The sequence below is a fragment of the Epinephelus lanceolatus genome, chromosome 10 (genome assembly GCF_041903045.1).
Source record: "Epinephelus lanceolatus isolate andai-2023 chromosome 10, ASM4190304v1, whole genome shotgun sequence".
Classification (NCBI taxonomy): domain Eukaryota; kingdom Metazoa; phylum Chordata; class Actinopteri; order Perciformes; family Serranidae; genus Epinephelus; species Epinephelus lanceolatus.
In genome coordinates, this window is record NC_135743.1 from 20,758,844 (window position 1) to 20,780,669 (window position 21,826).

The 21,826-nt window shown below is 39.1% G+C and overlaps 1 protein-coding gene across 2 annotated transcripts in view; it reads right to left on the bottom strand.

Moving 5' to 3' along the window:
- The window catches only part of LOC117266098 (mannosyl-oligosaccharide 1,2-alpha-mannosidase IA), a 260,952-nt gene that overhangs the window by 97,663 nt on the left and 141,463 nt on the right, over window positions 1-21,826 (bottom strand). For both annotated transcript variants that reach the window (XM_078171741.1, XM_078171740.1), the window contains exon 4: window positions 1,086-1,166. In XM_078171741.1, coding sequence (XP_078027867.1) covers window positions 1,086-1,166 — 81 coding nt within the window. The remainder of the gene's footprint in view (window positions 1-1,085; window positions 1,167-21,826) is intronic.

The window sequence follows — 21,826 nt, forward strand, 5'->3', positions numbered from 1 at the left end:
TTTGCTCAGCAAGATTGTGTGAATGAATTTATTTGTTTTGTTTTATTTCTACCTCTGCCAAGAAAGCTATGATTTCTGTTTGGTTTGTTTATCGGCAAGATTACAGAAAACTACTGGTCAGATTTTCATGACACTTGGTGGAACTGTGTAGCATGGGGCCAAGGAGGAACCCATTTAATAATGGAGCAGATCTGAATCACAGGAAGGATACACAAATTATTTTTCATTTTTATTAACATTGCAAAATAGGGCATTTGGCCTCGACCAAAGTCTGCGCTCTCTGAGTGTCCTTGTAGTTATTCCCTGTATGTATAACTGAAACATGAACAGAGCTCGAAACTGGGTAAAGAAAACCTGTTAAATGGTTAAAAAGTGAAATTCTGAGGAAATCAGATGCAGCCTAAACGGCTACATTAAGAGATTTTTTAAAACCTGGAAGCCATTAACAAATTTGTGAACAGTCTGCCTGGCCTGGAACTATGAACTCGTACTTCTACAGGTTATCTGCCCTATATGTACTTATGTAAACTATACACTATGATGCACGTCCATTTTCTTTATATTTCTGTTCATATCCTCACCTTGAGATGATAGCTTATGTAAATTGCTTGTCAGATAAATGTAAATTTCTGTAGTGTGAGAGTGTGAAAGTGAAATTCTGCTGAAACGGTGTGGCAATGTGTAAATCAATATAAAATACTATGTTACATATTACATACTCAAAACAGGGTCTTGTTTACTATTGACTTTAGCGAGCACAGCAACTTCTTCACGCATTAATATATAATAAAAAAAGTGAACAAAGTAATTTCCCAGTAAATAATCTAAAGTCTCAAACAATGAGCCTTATGTGTACTGTATAAGCAAGATATATTGTTTTGGTTGGAAAGCCTGAGACATGAAAGTGCTTCTGTGGTATGAGATCATTTTATGTGGGCACTATGGTGACACAACACTACGCACACACACATGCAGTCACACTCAGATGCAGCCTGTTCATCATTCAAACTGCAGGGTTGGTTGGGGATAAAGGAAGCAGCAGATCTCACCAGAGTAGAGGGATAACAGACATCTATTAATCTTACCTCCTCTCCTGTCAGGTAGTACGCCGCCAGCAACCCGCCAACGTAACGGATGTTCACCTCAAAGAGTGATGCCTCGCCGTTCTGTTGAACCAAGAGAGAGAGATCAAATTGTCAAATGTCATATTCAGCCATGGCCTCAGTCAGCGGTAAAGCAGCAATAATAACACACTGCAGTCATCATAAAAAGCTGTGATTACTTAGGCTGTGTGTTTTTTAGAGGAAATGTATTTAATAACTAGGATAGCTTGTAGATTAATTGCCCTTTGAGACTCGGAAGGCATAGTGCGGCCAGGAAATGTAGATAAATGCTGTATTTCACATCACACAGTGTAAGCTGTGAAGTCTCTGTGAATCATGGGAATGATAAACCAAACTGAACACAGCTATAGTATCACCGCGACTGATGTATTTAATATTCACACAGCGTGATTTTCAGTGAAGACAGAAGTGTTATTGTTGGCTTGGGGCAGTTAGCTTCAAGTTTTTTATAAAAATCGATAATTACCATTTCTATGCAGAACAAATTGTTTTGTTAAACAGAAAATAATCCTGTTCATTGCAGACACAAATCTGTTGCACAGCTCTAAGATACACATGGGGAATAACAATAAGCATCAAATCTTTCAGATGTATTTCACAGGAACCAGAGGTGCCAACTGATAAATTACACCTTTGATTACACCTGTGGAGAAAACAGAAAAAAAACACCCTTTTTCTTGGAAACACCTTTGCAAGGTGTTGTTCTGATTAAAGAGCTGTTATATTTCAGTAGCAGTGGATTTACACAAAGCTCAACAGCTACTCTGGAAAAGCCTGGAAAAGGTTGGTAACCTTAGTCCCACCCACAAGGGTGCTGATTGGCAACGGCCACTCACAGAGGAACAGCAGACCTGCATCAGAGGTGTGTAAGAAGGCTTTCAGCAATAAAGGCTGCAACCAGCTGACTGTATTTCTGGATGTATGGACTTCTTGTCCAAATTCAACAACCATGGTGCTGTACTGGTAGCCAGTCATGTTGCAGCTGATACAACTGTTCTTTATCACATCGCATAATGGCAGCTTCAGCACTGGCATGTTGTGTGTGTTGGAAAAACTGGTGTTAGTAAAGGCGAGTCATGCCACACAATACCAAACGCAAACACAAGGTGCATTTCAGGGGTGAAACAACCTCATCAGATGACTTTGGCAGTACTAAATAATTTTCTTACAGGCAACAAATCTCATCACAGGACCAAAACAAACAATGTGTGAGTCTGTCTCTCTCTCACTTTCTGACTTCAGAGACATTTGTTCTTACTTGTACATACAAAAGTGTTTCACAGTGTGTACTGTTATTTACAAAAACAGGATAAACTATTTCCTTCAGCAGCTGGACACTATAGTTTTCAGCAAACTACTCAAACCAGAGTCCTGCACCAAGTCAGGTACCACCAGGTAACATGCAAAAAGTTGTGTAACAGGTTTGATATATCTTCATATAAATTCACAGGTACGGGCACCGGTAAAAACAAGGATAGTCAGCAGGTGAGAACAAACACAATCATAGCTCGAGCTGGCCATGTGCCACACTCATGAGCTTCTGCCAGATCTAACAACTGTATCGCACTGACAAAATATGCAGTAGATGTCCGACAGAATGTCATTCTGGAGCTGAGGATGCAGCTGACTCACAGCAACTGAGCAGTTACTTTGGATATGTGGACAGATGATGACCACAAAATCAGTTGTTTCAGTTTGGTTTATATCAAACACAAGTGGGAGCTAACTCAGCAAGTGCACTGCACATCTGAGTGGGACGGTACATATCACAAAACAGTGTGATGGCAAAATGGTGTGTTTACTCACGGGTCAGGTTGCAAGACTTAATATTAATGGGGCGGGACAGGTCCTGATTTAACATGGAGATAATTACAGGTAGCGGTTGCTTTCAGTGCTGAGCTTTGCAAAACTGGACCCATGAAGGACTCTGTAGTAGTAGTGCATTTGTTGTGGATTTATGTCACAAGAGTGGTGCATTAGTGAGTATTTACAGTTGAGCAGCAGAACAACTCAATATAAACAACATGTTGCATGTATTCATCATACTACAGGAACATGTTGTGGAGTGCTACAGCGTGGGTTATAAATGTATTTTTGATTGTTTTTGGACATTAATGGACATCTATGGTACAAAGGAATAAGTGTTATGAGGGCATCAGGGGCGCCACTAATGGGAGGAGAAAAAAAAATCTAAATGTCTATCTTTTACTATTCTTTACTATTACTATTCCTACTATTATTTTTGAAATGTGACTTAATGCCACAACAACAACATTCAAAAGCAAAACCTACTAAATAATAGAGAGGCCTTTTTGCTGGGTTCCTGCCGCCCCCCGGCCCTCCTCCGCAGCTCGTTACACTTGACCTGCTCACTGGGGGATATGGGTGAGTTATCTAACATCACATGAACCCCAAAATATGCTGTATTGTTATCATGTTAAAAGAACAAAAGCTCTCTGATGCCTACTCAACTACCACCAAGAAACACCAATATAAAAACATCACTATTGGCTATGGGCCAAATTGTTATTTTAAACACTGGTCTCAGTATCGGCCCAGAATTTCAAAATCAGTGCAACCCTAGTTCAATTAGAAAGTTACTTTGTACATTTCATTATTATTTTACAATGTCATATACTCGCCTAGGGCACCAAATGTGGCAGGGCTGGCACTAGATATGAGACTTTGGATACACAGGTAACACACGTCAGCAGGACTGATCTCTTTGTTTGCTTTTGTCTCTTTTTATGGCACTTGTTGACAATCAGAAAAACGTAGAATAACACCAGACTTTTCCCTTAACTGAGTTAATGTGACCTCAATTTGGGAAGAAAACAAAAGCATCCTCAGCAGACATCTCAACAGACTAATGACATCTTTTCTTCTACAATATTTGCCATATACAGTATGTTGCCATTATTTACACAGAGGCAATTCTGCAGTGAATCCCTATGATGGCAGGAGAAGTGGTTGCTTGGAGATGATGTGACAGAACGACAAAAACCTCCAGTGAATGACTGATTGATTAACCTTATTATTGCTCATTAGGAAATTATGGTGTATTCATAAGTCTGTGACAGAATAATACAAGAATGATAACAAGCCGATACAGTAGTGCCTCAGCATTAATTGGCAACATTTAGGCATCAATATCTTTGTATTAGCAGCATCGTCAGTACCAGATCATAACCCCAAAACAAAGCATAGGTCAGAGGCCACTAATATAGATATTTGTAATCAAAGTAACTCAACGCTTATAACTGCCATAATTTCACTCTTTGTTTTGGTTTTGTTTCAGAGCTCAGCATCTTGCACAAGGGCATTCTGTAACATGTTATCATGCTGTTAATGGACGCATCAGTCACTGTGGGAATATGACAGTCTCTCTAAACTCCCATGCTCCCCTTCTTCTTTTTGTACACCTGTTGTACTGGAGATTCTCTCTCCATAGAAATCAACAACTGGAGTCTAGCGAGTCTCAAAAGGTCAGATCAGAGAGTCAAAGCCACATAATGGTGTCCCCCAGTGTTTTGTTTCCTCCGGGCCTTTTTCTTTTTCTGTCTGAGGTGTCTTCTACAACTGCAGGTCAATATCGATCAATGGAGACCGACTCGACTAGAATTTTATTTCAACCCCTTTGCTCTAAGTTTTTTTTTAAATGTCATGTGTTGTTCCTCTTGTTTCTGATATTTAGAGTTTTGAACTGAATACTGTTCTACATCAGATAACTAAAGAGATTTTTTAGTGATTACAGTAGAATCTCTTATTATTATTATTACAAAGCAATTAAGTTGAAGATTAATTTGATAGATGATTCATATCGTAAATACTCGAACAGCGGCTGATGGCTAAGACATTAATTGGCTGAACTGTTAAAGAGAACTGGGCAAAAAGTATTGAGTTTGTATTGATGTGCGTCTAAGTAGAAGTGATTGGAAATAATTGGTGAATAAGATGAAAGTATTTCTCTCAAAAAGAGCAACTCAAAGCAGCAGATTGGTTAATAGAAATGTGTTTCCATCCACCTGCTTTTTGTGCATTGAAAAAACGTGAGTGGAAAACACAGAAATTCCCAAAACAAGATTAAATTATCACATTGGATAGTGTAGAAGATGTGTGTGTATTGATAAAAACAAAATGGAAACAGATTTAGTAAATAAATGATGGCATGAAGCATATGACTAGAATGTTGAAGCAAATAAACATCATGTTTTCATCACATTTTCCAGCCTCCAATCATTTGAGGTTTGACGACTGCTCTTTCAATTACGTCATCTTGTTGCATCCTCTTCTTCTGCTATGGTTTAATCAGTACAGTTGCCAGAATCAAATGTTGACTCTGATACAATGGATTTATATGTTTCATACATATCATATCAACATTTCTAAATGGACGTGGTTTTAATTACATGTTCTCATCAGAAGGAGGAGGGGATGGTGGATGGTGTTGGATCGACACAAGACAATTGCCAAGTTGCAGACCGCACTTTGAGACCAACCAATAACAAAAGCAGGTATTTTTAATGGCACATAGGAACATTTCCAGACGTGTTTCTGCAACCAAACTGGGGATTTAAAGCCAAAACATGATGTTTTCCTGACTCTAACCAAGTGTCTTTGTGACCATACCTAACCACACATTAGCTAAGTTAAATTATTAGATAAGTTTCAACATTTACTCTGGAGAATTAGCACCACAGGCACGGTTTGTCTTGATGGGCCTAACTCCAAATATTCACGTATTTTCTGTTTAATCTTGCACTACATTTGGATGGAAGCTTCAATTATGACGTTATGCTGTTATCATGATAGGTTCTAGCATTGGTAAGCCTCTATTGGGTCATAGTGGCCCAAATGTTTTTGTGGAAAAGGATTTTTTATTTTACAATTTTCCTTTTCAACTGCTGTATAATTTTATATACTTGCAGAGTGGGGTTTTCGAGAGATGGTGTCGTTTTTTTCCATGGATACAGATATAAATAATCATCTAATTCTAATGCAAAAACACACAAAATAACCTGTATTTACTGAAAGCCCTTCACTTACCTTGGTTATTTCAGTCAGTCTACTTTTGGAAACTTTGCACACATGTAATATTTCCATGCTGCAATTATGAAACCTTATGAGGAGAGGACTGCTAAGTTATGTCTGTCTACCAACACTAAATATATTGAGTCTACTTCTTTTCAACAGGAAGTATGAAATAAGAGATAACACTGCATGTGTCTAAATATGTCACCATAATTATTGCCTCTTATGCTCACTGAAGGTTGAAGCAGTCTGGTACTCATTGACTTGGAGACCCATAGAGAAGGAAATTGCTATCTCAAGTGTGGATGATAAGGAAATCGTAATTGGGTGCCAGAGAGGGCAATTAGCTCCACTCTGAGGAATAGCATGGAGATGGGGAGTCACTGGCATCTGTTCAAAGGTATCATTTACCTCCATTTATGTATATTTATATGTCTTCTCTTTAAAATGTTTATATACTTAATCCCATTTTGTATTATCATACTAAATGTTAATCAATACTTGGCATCAATAGTCATCTAATGTGTTTGTCTTTTAATCTACATATTAGATGATGTCAGCAAAATATTGTCACAAACTTGGCAATAAACACATTTTGACAAATTGCGGTCCTTAAAGGAGCAGTTTGGAATTTGGGAAAACATTATTTTTCTTATCTTGCTGTAAGTTCAATAATAAGATTAGCACCACTCTCATTTCTGTTCTACAGCCAAGAGCTGGTTATCTTAGCTTAGTATGAAGACTGTTTGCTTGGATCAAACAAACATACAACATGTTAATTTGTGATCTTTAGAGGTGCTGACAGGTGGATTTTGTTATATTTCTACACAGCTACGCTAGCTGTTTTCCCTTGTTTCCAGTCTTTATGCTGAGCTAAGCTAACCAGCTGCTGGTTCCAGTTTTATATTTACTGTATAGACGTGAAAGTGGTTTCAGTCTTCTCACCTCACTCCTTGCAAGAATGTGAATAAGCATATTTCCCACCCAAAATGTCGAAATACTCCTTTAATGTGCATTGTCCTTGTCATGTGTTATGTAACTCTATAAATCAGGCAATAACAGCAGGGCTGTCGTACGGCCAAGGTGCTGGCTCCATCCCTGAAGTCAGCACACTGGTGACATTTCTTGAGACAAAGCACTGATACCTCTGTCAGGGCGGCCGAGCTGAGCTGTCTTGCCAACCCTGAAATGAGTGGCCCATTCAGTAATGGCAATACGATGGTAGTGATTAGGGATGGAGTGTCTATTTATCACCAGGGATAGTGGCACTCAGCAAGACAGGCTGCAGGTACAGTGAGGGAGGACAAGTAATGCTGACAAAGGTTTTGCTAATCAGACTTTTAGCTCCCAATACAGCCCCAATAAATCACTCAGCAAGTGCTGTATAAAACCTCCGTTCATTCCAATGCACTGAAGATCCGACACATTTAGATATGAAAGAAGCCTACAGGCACACGTTCTGTTAAAAAGGGCTTTTTGTTGATTTTTGCATTTTGAATCTGATGCATTTTTCAGAAACAACTAACACTTTGTTTCAGTGCAAATGGGGCCACCCCTTCGGATTTGCATCTCCATTAAATCAACTAAAGAAGCAAAGCCCCAGGGCTGCGAAAAAAGCACACAACCTAAACTCACACTGACATAAATTGATTCAATCATCACATCACAAGCAAGACATCAAGACATAAGATTAAAAACACTGTCAATGTCCTCTGAGAGGCTGTGTTCATATAAATAAATACAAATTCTGCATTCATTTTAACCGCACAGAAGGTGAAGTTGTATAACTGCACAGCAGGCTTGATTAGACTCACTGTAGAAGTGGTTACAGCTTAATAGCTTTTTCAAGCTCACTTTTTTAATTTGTCCAAAACAGACATAAATTGCTTTTTCTTTTATTCATTGTCTAAGTTTAGTTTAAATACAACTTTTTAAAGCTATTAGGGCTGTGCACATGAGCTGTTAATTCGACAAACACATCTGGCTCATTTCGCCAATTTAAATATCATAATGTATCATTTTGATCCCTTAATTCTTTTAATATCACGGCAAAAAGGAGAAAAACTACAATGCATTATTTCATTTTAGTTTGAGTGATTAATAAAGTTCTTCGATATTTAAGGAAAACGGATATTTTCATCTGGCTGAAAGCACACAAAGTGATATTCATGATGACAAAAAAAATCAATGTAGAGCAGATCAAAGACAATTCAGGGAAATGTCCTCAAAATGTGACCGGTGAAATTAAATCAGTTTAACGCCATTTGATGCAGTTTTAGGCTTCACTTATAGGATTACATTTTCTGACAAATTAATGATAGATGAATCAGTGGGAAGACAGAAGTGATTCCTCAAACCACAAATATCCCTAAAAAGTAACTGTGAAAGTACTCCACTCCCACTGAGACGTAAAATGCTACAGCACAGAGTTCAATTTAACTGTGCTGCTGCTCCTCGAGGCACGTTAAGGCATGGTGCAGCAAGCATGACAAAGAAATCAGGTAAAGTGAATAACACCTGTTTTTCTTTTTTTTTATTCTTGTCTTTCTTCACGGTGCTCAGGCTGAGGACCTAATTAGAAGACAACACAAGGTTGTCAGAGTAAACACAGAAGCTCCCACCACCTCTGCCACCAACATGAAACTCTGCCTCCAGTTTGCCTGTCTACCTTCATTTCTCAGCCTGCTGCAGCAGAGAGTGAAAAACGAGACTTTCTGAAGGGTGATTACTCAACAGTGAGAACAAATCTGCATTGCAGTGTTGCAGCTTTAAAGTACAAACAACCTCTTACTTGTACAAACATATTTGTAATGAAGCTCTGCGATGCTGAGGGAAAACAAGTCTGCTCTGAATACTTGTACGGGATTTGACTGCTCATCTCCCTCGTTGCCTTGTATAGTTATAGGCACTTTCACACCCTACCTGTTTGGTTTGGTTAAACGAACCCTGGAGCATTTGTCTGGTCAGTTCGGTTTCTTTGGTGTGGTGTGAAAATTGTCAAACAAGTCCTGCTGTGAACAACTCAACCGTGACCACTTCAAAGTGGACACTGGTCAAGTTTGTCTGTGGTGTGAAAGCAAACAAAGACCACATGATTTTTTTTTATCTTAAGTATGTGATTTTAATCTGCTGTTGTGGTCATAATAAATCTGTATAGGAAATCAGTTTGTAAAACATTTAGAATATGGTAACATTTTTCATGACCAGTCACACAGTCAAAAGTAGTTCGAACTGTGGTCTGCTGTGCTTGTATCCTGCACAAGATACCTTTTTTTTGGTTTGTCATTATTCATAACATGCAGCTGAGTTGCAGTCTAATAATGCTCATAATCAGAACCGTAGCAACCCGTTGCCCAAAATCAATGTCCAAGTCAAATCCAGTCCCCTCCTGACCCGTTAATATAAGTCCCAGGACACGACCCATGGTTAAACACAAAGGCTACACCAGGGGTATCAAACATCTGGCCCCAAAGGGTCCAATCTGGCCCACTGGATGACTTTGCACACCAATACATATTGTGCAAAATACTGCCAATCAGTAGCTGTCTCAGACTTCTATCTGAAAACAATGTTGGTCAAACTCTATTGATAAGGCACTACCTAAACTTATTGATTTGTAATCAGTTTGTGAGGAAGGGGATAACTTAACCTGCTTCCTCAGTAGTTTCCACTTTAGTTTGTTGTGGTGATGCCAGTATTACTACAAAGCAGTGGAAATGTATGCGTGTGTGAGCAGTAGACTGACTGAATGTGGAAAAAAGAAATACTGTTAAAATTGCACTTGTTTTCTTAAGACATCTCAGGCTAGGAAATATCTGGAGTTATTCATAAGTTATTTTGAAATGGTTTACTAGTCCGGCTCACTTGAGATCAAATTGAGCTGAATGTGGCCCATGAACTAAAATGAGTTTGACACCCCTGGGCTACACAGTCACTCATTTTAAACCGTACCATTTTGGCAGAATTGAAACTATGTTTCTACTCAAAATGTTGAAGTTTAGAGCTCCAACAATACATCATTAATCAATTAGTCATTAATCTTAAACTTATCACCAACTAACTTTATAATCAATCAATACTTTTGAGTAATTTTTAAAGACAAAATAAAGAAGAAAAAATTCTCCAGCTTCTAAAATGTGAATATTGTCTGGTTCCTGTACTCCTCTATCACGGTACACTGATTATCTGTGTGTAGACAAACCAAGACATTTGAGGACATCATCTTGGACTTTGGGAACATTGTTCGACATTTTTCACCACTTTTTGACATTTTATAGACCAAATAACTGATCGATTAATGGAGAAAATAATCGACCGATTAATCAAAAATGAAAATAATTGTTAGCTGCAGCCCTAGTGAGTTTGTTGTGTAGAAAAAGAGTATGGTCCACAGTCTCTGGTTTAAGATGGGCGCTCCGTTCTTGAATCACAAAAATTCTTGTGGCTGATTATGCTTGACAAATTTTGCTGATTAAGATGTTGAAAATACCACATAATCATTTTAATTTCTGATTTCTCCACAAAAAATCAAGCACGTTTATGTTCTCACCTGCTGCCCACCTGCATTTAGTTCATTTTTACCCATGTGAGTACCTGTGAGTTTATACAGATATATTTTTTGTCCCTTACACAGCTATTTTTGCAGGATACCCAGGGTACCTGACCCAGTGCGAGACCCTGAAATAAGTCCTGATGATGCAGGATAACATCACGAAAACTGTCAAATCAATGAGTTACCGGTCAGTCTGTATAATATCCATGTTTACCCCTCTTAAAAGTCAGTGTGAACACAAATCGAACCAGAGCTAAAAACACTGACTCATCCAGTCTGGACTGAATGAACAGCAGGTGTGAACTCGCCTTGTTATCATTTCCAAAAAGGTAAGAACGAACGAAAACGAAAAGAGTCTCAAACTACACAGGCATCTGGATATTGCGTTTAACAATCCTTGAAGTATTTAAAATATGCATGATACCAGAAGAAAAATTTGCATTTTAATTGTTCAACATAATGTAATTGTTGTGCAGGAGTAGCCACGGCAGAAAAGAAAATTAATTAATGAGTGTAATGACTCATTGGGTACATCGCTGTCGTACCTTGTAGGTGTTCTGCTTCACCAGCAGCATGCAATGTTCCTGACAGCATTTGATGCTGGTTTCTCTGTTGATGAGTATTCAACAGCGGTGGCAAAGATTGCCGTCGGACTCAGCCCAGATTTGCCTGGGACGTGAGCCTGATTGGCATGGCTGACATGCTACTGTGTGCCAAGGAGCTGAGTAGACTGTTGCCCAGTGGTGTGTCCTGCTCAGATGCTAATGTAATGATTTACTGATAATAAAGAGGCATCATTGTGACTGGGCAGATGACTCTCTGCATCTCCGCAATCCAGGTTTTCGACTGGCTCCCAGATTTCAAAAGCCGAATTAAACTGATGTGACAGGAAAAAATGATCCGATGAGCCAAGGATAAAATTAAGCAGATGATTGCCTCTCCTACCAGAGCTGGTGATTCACACTTACTGGCTGTGATTTGACTTAACATTGCTAATTAACATGGAGAAATCATGAAAGAGACCAATTAGATCCTGCTACTCTAATCTCTGTCAGTCTAGCATGCTGCACACTCAAAGCTGCTGCCTCTGCTGAAAGGAGTTTCCCCAAGGCTGCTGGTCTCCACCCAGCTACTCTCAGGACAGAGAGCTGTGTGGCTGCTTTTTTTTTGTTCATAGTACATTAATTACGGTCTTGATTAGCGTCCAAGCTGTGAAAGCAGTCTCCAACATTAGTGTTAATGATCGCTAACCTCTGGAGCATGCTAAACAGCCTTCTCTGGGGGAGAGGGGAGCTCTTAACTTCAGGCCAATAAAGAAGGGGGGACCGCACAAATGATGAGCACACACAGCTCAATATTTAGGTGGGTAACATCAACCTAACTGTAAAGAGCGAGTGATATGTACATTATATTATTAAACTGTTTGATCAGACTGGCATATTTGCTTTTTCAAGATTGCTTAAAAACCTATATAACTGTTGTAAAGAGGCTCATACAATAAAGTGGGGGAGAAATCATCTCCAACCAAGAAATAATTCAGCATTTTAGCACCAGTTTCCTTGTCTTGAAGTCAATGGGTTTTTCTCCAGTATTGAGTGAGACGACAGAAGCCGGCAGTCGATCAACGGCCGCCATGTAAACATATGAGGCAACTGAACAGGTCACTGTATCTCCATTAAAAGTGGTTATTTTCGCCACAGATTGTTATTACAAGTGGCTTTAATGTCTCTTTACCTTTATCTGTTATTATCTCGTCAAGCTGAAGTCTCGTTCTTAAATCTCATGAGATGTGATTTGTTGCAAGAAGACAATTGTGGTAACATGAGTGAGAGTCGGCGGAAAGAGTAACAGGAATGGTTTGTTGTATGGAGTACTGAATGCATAGTTCAGTGTCATCAAAAGAAATTTCAATGTTATGGATGGTTACTTAGCTGATTTTGAAAATGATGACAAGGCCTTTGACTTTGATGGCCACCCGTATTTATTTGAGTTGAAGTAAATGGATATAAAGCACCTACTAATTAAAGAGCAGACAAAGAGAAACAGAAGGCACAACAGGCAGTGGAGGATGAACCAGCTGCTGCAAGGCCGTGAAGCTTGAGAGACTGGCTGTGTTCCTGTAACCCTATGTCCACAGAGGAAGATTATCTAAGCTGTAAAACGTGTCCAAGGATAATACTTTGGACTCTACACAATGGCCAAGACCACAGGGACCTAATGGGCAACTATCCATCGAGTAACCTTACTAACATGTTTGCATGCTAGTAGGTGATTTCTTTACCTAGGTATGTCACTGATTGATGAGTAATTACTCCTGCATGTTGTAGTTTGGCTTCATACTTGATCCTTTCCTCTTGTCCAGCCACTGCAGGTGGGTGTGTGTGATATCTCCGAAAGTATAAGATGGTCAAACGTAGGCATATAACTGATCTTACTGGTCATATACCCAAACATTAACATATTTTTTACATCATGCAGGTGTAACACGCTGGTAACAATATTCTACTGGCACTTATTCTATTACTGTGAATGTCAACTGCTGAAAATGGAAAATCAATCCATATAGATTTGTTATAATCAGTCCTAAATCAGTTGATATTTTGCACCTACTTATCGTTAACTGAGGGATTGGTTTGCTGTTATCCTGCCATGCTTTCATGTGTAACACTACGTCAGATAATAATATAATAACATAATAACTTAGCGGCAAAAATGACCTCGCAAGTGGGCTTGCAACAGTTTGAGATTTTAATGGAACAATAACCGTCTCAGACCATATCATAGTTTCATAGTTTCATGGTATTACAAAATTTATATTATTATCAGTCAAAATGATCCCTAAAGGAATGAAAATGGGAGGGTAATTTGTAGTTGAACAAACCTTTTATCACCATAATTGGAACTTGAAACCATTTTGTTAATGTAAGTACGTGAAAAAAGTCTCCCCATTAGAAGAAAACTAAAATAAAGGGGAGATTCAATGTCCAGCTGCATTTTTTTAATATTGTAGATTAACAAATGTACACGGTATAATAACCATCAACTTTTAAATCACGGTATACCTTGAAATGGGTATATTGCTAGTCTGAAGCAGGTCTTCCCACTCCTGGAACAGCAGTTTTCTTTGGGAAAATGTGCTTTGGATTCACTCTTCTCCTTGACTGACAGTAGTAAAAATGGTCACTGCCAACCTGATGGTCTGCAGCCACAGTGTATGGACAGGAGTGTTACGATCCATTTGTAGCACAACTTGCCTTATAATATCTAACAAACTAATATCCAACAATGGTAGGCTATAAAAGCTGTGCAAAATGTAGCTTTTCATTTTGTTGGCCCAACTCAGAAATGCACAAACACCACACTGAGCTGCATTTTCTGTACTCCAACACAACAAACTATTCCTGTTACTATTCTCTCCAACTCTCACTCAGGTTTCCAAGGTTGTCTTCCTGCAGCCAGTCACATCTCGTGAGATTTCAGAACGAAACCTCCACTTAACTTAGACAGCAACAAACACAATGGCTCAAGGTAAAGAGACACTTCAGCCACTTATTCTAACAACCTGGGCCGGTCTGTAGTAAAAATAACCACATTTAACAGCGATACAGTGACAGTTTTCACACGTTCCATATGTTTACATTTTGGCCGTTGGGCGGCTGCTGGCTGCTGGCTGCTGTCGTCACAAATATACACACAATTACATGGGGAAGTTGGGTTCAGGTTGAAAAATGCCAAAGTCGTCTTTTAACTTTCAGGTTGGCCTACAAAAAAAAAAAAGTGATCCCTACACTGGTCTGTAGAGTTAAGGGTGCTATTTCTTCTCATTAGACATCTATCATTAAAGTATATTAGCATGTTTCAAGACACTGACGTTCCCATTTCATTTTATTACTCTTCTTTAAGCTCACCCTAATGACAAATAAAATAAATAATTCAACTAATCAGAAAGAGCTCGAGTTGCCTTCACTGAGAAGCTTGTTTTAATTTCCCCACATCAATCCACACATCAGTCTTTATTCTGGTAGTAATTTAAAATGGAAAGTGACTGTTTCTGATTCTTCAAATAGCATTTTAACCGAGAGACATAAGACAGTAATGGTTATCAGTCGCAATACATCAAGGTCTTTTTCTTTTACTTGACTGCTCCACTCTTATTACATTCCCATGATGCATCTTTGCAAACCGCAGATAGATGCCTCAGTGAGCACCTGTTCGCATCCCAGACCCAATAAACCCGGATTAAATGGTCCGAGCAGAGAGGCATTAAGATAAACCACCTGCTAATGGTTCAAATCTTATCAGGTGATGATTTACATTTTATTTCTTTGATAACACTTATCTTTCAAAATCCGGAAATTAATCAGCGGCTAACGTCTCGTTAAACACCATCAAATAGTCACCGAAGACAGGATGTAAACATTTCCTCTAAATGCATTAAATTGTAAATTAACAGCCTGGTGAATAATTAATCAGATATGCAAGGGTGATAAATTATAGCTGAATTACTACCCAGCCCATCGCCCCTCCATCTTTTCCCCTCACATCCCCTCCCAGAGTATTTGTCTATCTGCATCTGTCTATTTTCAGATCTCGTCTTCAGCTTTTGATGCTCTCTCTATGCATCTACAAATACACACACAAGCACAATCAGGGGAGCAACATTCTGTGTACAGGTCTTTGCTCACTCGTGGGGGATGCTGCAGCTCCCCACTGAGTCCTCTATGATAATGCTCAGGTCTCGTGGGACTTTATACGCTCTCACTCTTCCATTATTATTCACCCCGCTGCAGTCCATCTTCCATCTTCCTGGCTCTGTGTGTAACTGTCTGCCTCTGTCTCTCATCATATACCTCCCACTGTATTTGGCCTTGCTGACTGAGCCACATCCTTCACTTTGTCTGAGCAGCGCTGGAGACTGCTTGCTCCCAAACTGCCGACAAGAAAAAAAAAAAAGAGGCACTTGAGCTGCCTAATGTTCCACTGTTTTCAGGTTGATATACTAAGCGCTCTGTTATATAAATGAGGTCATTAAATGAGCTAATTATTGTATCCATTATAAACTTTTTCTTCTCAATATACTTGTCTGCCTTTGACTTAAGTGCCATTAGAAACTTGAGGATTCAGTTGCAGGTTTATGCAGCTATGTTTTGCTCCAAAATCTACTCATCATTTTCTTGACAGGAGGTTCCTTTTGAATGTGGGAAGTTCCTATTGCGTCCTGTTTTTTAGTTTTTATGTAAAGGCTGAAACTAACAATTATTTTCATTATAAACTAATCTTTGGATTTTTTTTTACCATTAGTCAATTAATGACTTCGTAAAACATGAAAAGTGCCCTGTCACTTATTTCCCAAGGCCCAAGGTAAGATGCTCTCCATCTTCTGAGAGAAATATCTGGCTCTTTAGCGGCTACATTCTCCACTATGCTCAACAAATAGTCGCCAACGTTGTCCATCTGCTGTCAAGTTCTGTGCCGGTAGTTTACAGTGGGTTAATCTGAGCTTGTTTGCTCAAAACAGCTGATTGCTATGGCTGGAAATAGTGTGAAGGAAAACAGTAAAGTTGTGTGCAACAAAACCAAAACAATGAGCTGAAAGCCACTAAAATGTTCCATAGAGCTGGAAAAAAAGTGTGAGGTAATGATTCTCTGCAGGTTTATCCCTACAAGTGACACTTTCTACAAAAACATTTAAGAACCTTGCAGCGAAAAGTGGCAGGGGTGCTGTCAACTAAAGCCGGCTGATGGTGTCACCTGCAACTCAGTTGGTCAAATCGCCAACGGCTGGTTTTAGAACGTAAATCTTGTCACCTGTTTCAACAGCCAATCACCCCTGCTGAGCACTCTGTTTCCGTCCTCACAGTGTGCCAGTGGCGGACAGTGGGTTCCTATTGTTGTGGCGTATATACTATGAATACAGTCCATCTGATGCATGTTTAGTTTATGGTTTTGACTGTTTCATCACTACTACAAATTCATATTTTAAGAAGCCACAAATTACATTCAGCTACAAAATAAGACTGAAAAGCTGGAAATCAGAACGTTGCAGAACGACGCACGTAGTTGCAAGTTTATACTTGTCCAGTTGCAAATATTTGGTCTGAACTTGAGCTTTAAGATGCATGTTCACAGGATCTGTCATTTCCTCACTTCTCATTCATTGTCAATGTAAACAGCCATGCAATGCATTCTGGTAGCGCTGCATCGGATTACGAGAGATGGGGCGTCTGCTCCTCATTTGCATTAAGTTAAATCTAGGCTGTTTTATCCAATTTAGTGGTGTCCGTTGTGACTTGCCGCCTCTGGAAACTTTGAAACTTTTTAAACTTTCAGACTGTTACTGATCAAAAATGAAGACAGCTTCAGCAGCTGCATGGCTTATTTCTTGCCTCGAACAGAAAACATTTTAGTGAACTATTTTTATAACATAAGGGAAAATTGCCAAACAAGCTGCAATGTTGTGCTGGTTTGAAATCTGTAAGCAGAAACCCACATGCCTTGTGGCACACCAGTCAAGCATCCAATGCTGGGAAGCAGCGAAACCCCTTGCATCTAAAAATCCCTCTATATCGACCCATACAATACAGCACTACCAAGCTGCTACTGTCCATATGCTATATTCTATCAGTGTTTATGGTTCAACTCAATAGCTTTTCATAAAAGTCTCAGGGCTGACAAACAATACATTTTAAAATACAATATCTGAAGTCATTCACTGATATTTTTCAATCTGCACCTCCTGTCCTCATTGTAGAAGCAAGACTCTCATGTCTTGCCTGTGCCAAATGAGTCCACAGGGAGAAAGCGCATGAATGATATAAAAATGTACTGGTAAATATCCGTGATGATGAACCATCCACGCAAAATGTCCTTTGCCCTCCACATCCTGAGACAGAATGTCAGCTCAGCTTGACCTCAGCTCCAGGGCACAGCGTCTTCACTGAAGCATCTCGCAGCACCACAAAATGACACAGTTTTTCCCTGAGACGCCTGTATGACTGGGAGCAAGTTGGGTCTCGTTTAGCGCAGACAGGAGGTCATCGAGAGTCAAAAAACAGCTCTGCAGAGGTAATCAACAACCTTGCTTCAGGTCTTCTTGTTACCAACTGATGTCACTTCATCTTGTCCTCAAACGTGAGCATACATTTAGAATAACAGCTGATTGAAAACAGGCTCACTTACAAGCTCTGAGATACAATTTGTGGCTGAGAATGTCTAGACACTGAATATGTATATATGCCTCAAAAATCTTTAAAAAAGTGTCATGGAGATAAGTTAAAAAAAAAGTGTTTGGTTGCTCAAAATATTTTAGGATAACAACCTACATGCACTTTATATTTGCCTGAGGCGTATGCAAAGTTGAGCTCAGTCAACATTTTTTCTTCTTTGACAATTACGCTAGAAATAGTTACCAATACATTCCTCTCCATTTCCGGCGGTGTTATGTATATGTGTCATGGTTCGGTACACACACTGTATTGTTCAGCAGTTGGTGAGACGCTGCAGGCAATCTCTGAGACGATTTGATGAAGTTCCTCTCCCTCAAAACTTCACTCTCTTATAAAACTTTCACTCTTCTGTGAAAGAAGGGTGTGTTGTGCGTAAGCAAACTTTCCATTTGAACTGGCAGCACTGACTCTCTCTGGCCTCTGGGCCCCAGCATCCTTTTGAGGTTGAACAGATTAACAGCAACAACAATGAGCAATGTATTCCCGTTTATTCTACCAAAGAGTCAACTACATCTGGATTATAACAGCAATGACAGAAATACACTTGAGCTATTTTCAATCTAAATGCTTTGTCTCCATGAAAAGTTTATTTGATTGTAATAAAACTGAGACCTCAAGCTAATGCAGGCATTTTGTACTGCATACAGACATCTCAAGCTGACAGCGGTGTTGTACAGGGAGATTTGCGGAATTGTTTTTTTTTTTCCTGCTCTGGGATGTTGCAGCGAGATATGTGCTTCTGACAGTGTGCAACTTCCACCACAGTTTCAAGAAAATACTACAATATTCTGCTTCATTCTGCTACTGACACAGCCCCTACTGTGCTTCTCTTCACATTTCAACACTGTCAAGCTCACAGCAAGTGACCACAACACCACATGAATGTAGGAGAAAAAATAACCCAGAACATACACACTACAGTCATGCTATTGGCTCTATATGTGAGACTGCACTTAGGCACAGTGGTGCTTTGGACTACATGCCAGGATGGTTATTATGACGATGCTAACTTGATGCTGATATTTAGTGGGTAGGGGTGGGAGACAGCATAGTATTGCAATATTTTTGTGTGGCAATATCGTTTTGTCACACATTGCCACGTATCGATTTTCTATAATATAAATGATCAATATTACTAAACTTAAGGTAGCAGACTAGAATAATACAATCAATTGCTTTTACAGTCCACTAGATACTGCTGCAAAGAAATGGCTGAAGTGAGATGAACATACTAAACACTAGATACAGCAGATGTTGACAAAGTTTTCCTTTGGGGACATAATTTACAGTTGAAACAAAGGTAATAAATCTCAATATATCACCATATATTTTATTGCAATACTCAGCATATCACAACATATTTAAAATTGCTGTAATACTGTATCGTGACTTAAGTATCGTGATTATATCGTATCTTGGATTCCCACCTCTATTAGCAGGTTAAATGTTCATCATGTTTATAATCTTAATTTAGGATTAGGTTTGGTAATTAGCACTAAATACAAGGTACAGTTGAAGATGATGGGAGGTAGTTGGTTTTTCAGGTGGTCAATCAAAGACAAAAGTACTGGACATACTAAAATGTTAACTTGAGGATGAGGGGTCCATGCACACCTGTATCAAATTTGATGCCAATACATCCAAAAGTTGTTGAGACCTTTCACTGTGGTGGTGGAAAGTAACTTAGTACATTTACTCTAATGTACTCGTAAGTACTTAACATTGCAGTGTGTGTGGGATTTAAGGGCATATATTGGCAGAAATGGTATATAACATTCATAACTGTTTTCATTAGCTTATAATGACTTGAAAATTTGAATCTTTGTGTTTTCATTATTTTTAGAATGAACTGTTTTTTGTTGTTGTTGTTGTTGTTGTTGTTGTTGTTTTTTAAAGATTTTTTTAGGGCATTTTTGCCTTTAATTGATAGGACAGTCAAGGGTGAAGGGGGGAGAGAGGGGGAGTGACATGCAGCAAAGGGCCACAGACTGGAGTCGAACCTGGGCCGCGAACAGCCTGGTACATGGGGCGCCTGCTCTATCCACTAAGCCACCGACGCCCCAGAATGAACCGTTTTTAACTACATATGGTGCAGGTCCTCTTCCATGGAGTCTGCCATGTTGTTTTTACAGTAACCCAGAACCTGTAAGTACAATTTAAAGGTACTTGTTCTCTATTTAGGTATTTCCATTTTCTGCTACTTTAGACTTCTACTCCATCACATCTCGATGGAAATGGTACTTTTTACTCCACTAACATTATTTAACACCTTTACTTCTTAGTTATTTTGCGGATTCTGAATAAAAATTCAACATATAATCAACAAATTAATTATGATGTATCATTATAGATAATGATAAGACTGGGGGCGTTGGTAGCTTAGTGGATAGTGCCGGCGCCCCATGTATAGAGGTGATGACTCGCTGCAGCGGTCGCGAGTTCGACTCCGGCTTGCAACCCTTTGCTGCATGTCGTCCCACCACTCTGTCTGTCTCCCCATTTCACACTGTCCTGTAAAATAAAGGCAAAAAGCCCCCAAAAAAAAAAAAAAAATGATAAGACTGTATTGATACCTTGTTGAAATTCATAAACTACATAGCAGTATATACAGTAAAAAAAAAACATCCAAGCAACACAAGCAATGCACATATTAATGCTTAAAACAACATACATTATTCTGAAATGGGCCACTCTGCATGATGAGTCCTTTAACTTTTTATACTTTAAGTATACTCTTATGCTTGTACTTTTGTACTTTTACTTAAGTAAAATTTTGAATGCAGGACTTCTACTTGTAACAGAGTAATTCTACACTGTGGTATATAAGATAAGATGGTTAACTGCTTAAAACCACTGGAGGACATCAGAGAATTTCCCCAAATTCTTTAGGAAACATCCACTAGGGATCATGAATGTCTGCACAAAATTTCATGGCAATCCATTCAGTAGCTGTAGAGATATTTCAGTCTGAACCAAAGTGGTGGACCAACCAACTGCCAGACTGCTCGAGTGGCTAAAAACTCAGTCTATCCTATTTAGTGCCACTTTGCTTACGCATCAGCACTCGTGAATTGCTCACTGGAAGAAAAATGAAGCACGCGCCATGACAGAAACACAGCTCCTTTCTTCAGTCTCTTCCACTGACACCCACGAGACTTCACACTCACTTAAGTCTCGCCTGAGATGTGGAATTATAGGCCTGATTGTGCTAATTATCCAGTCACTTTGCCATCCTGGTTTGGCTCAAGAGATTTTCACTGTGGTGTAGCAGGAGTTATTGCCAGTGCTTGTTGCTAGTTACTCTGAAGAGGCTTCATGGGAATCATCCACAAACACACAGGGGGGCTGTTTAATCTATAAACAGCAGCAATTACAAAAATCATAATCACATGAGATTTCACTGCGAGATGTGCACACTACAGCCTATGTAAGTTCAGCATGACAGCAAGTACATATTACTACAGAGGATACAACTATCTGACACACTATTAATGTCCCTTCATGTTCTGTTGACAGCAAAGACAGCCAAAAGTCCATCTGCAGGTTAATATCACATGGCAGACCAACAGATAAATAAAATACATGGTTAGATTTTGTCTACTGATAATTTAACAAGAGCACAGCCTTTGAGTCCCATGATGCACCTGTGCTGTGTCTTACAGGCTAAACCAGTCTGTGTCATCAAGATGAAAAAGAGCTTACTCATAAAGCCTACATATTTTATGAAATAGCCTTCTTTGGTGTGAGTGCAGCTTCAAAAAGCCAACAGTAAAACAGCATCCACAAAAACAGTCATCTTTAAAATGTAAAAATATAAAGTAGGCACCAACATTTTTAGTCACCTTTCCGTCAGCTCCGCTAAATTTGTGCTAAATTTGTGCTCCTATATCTAT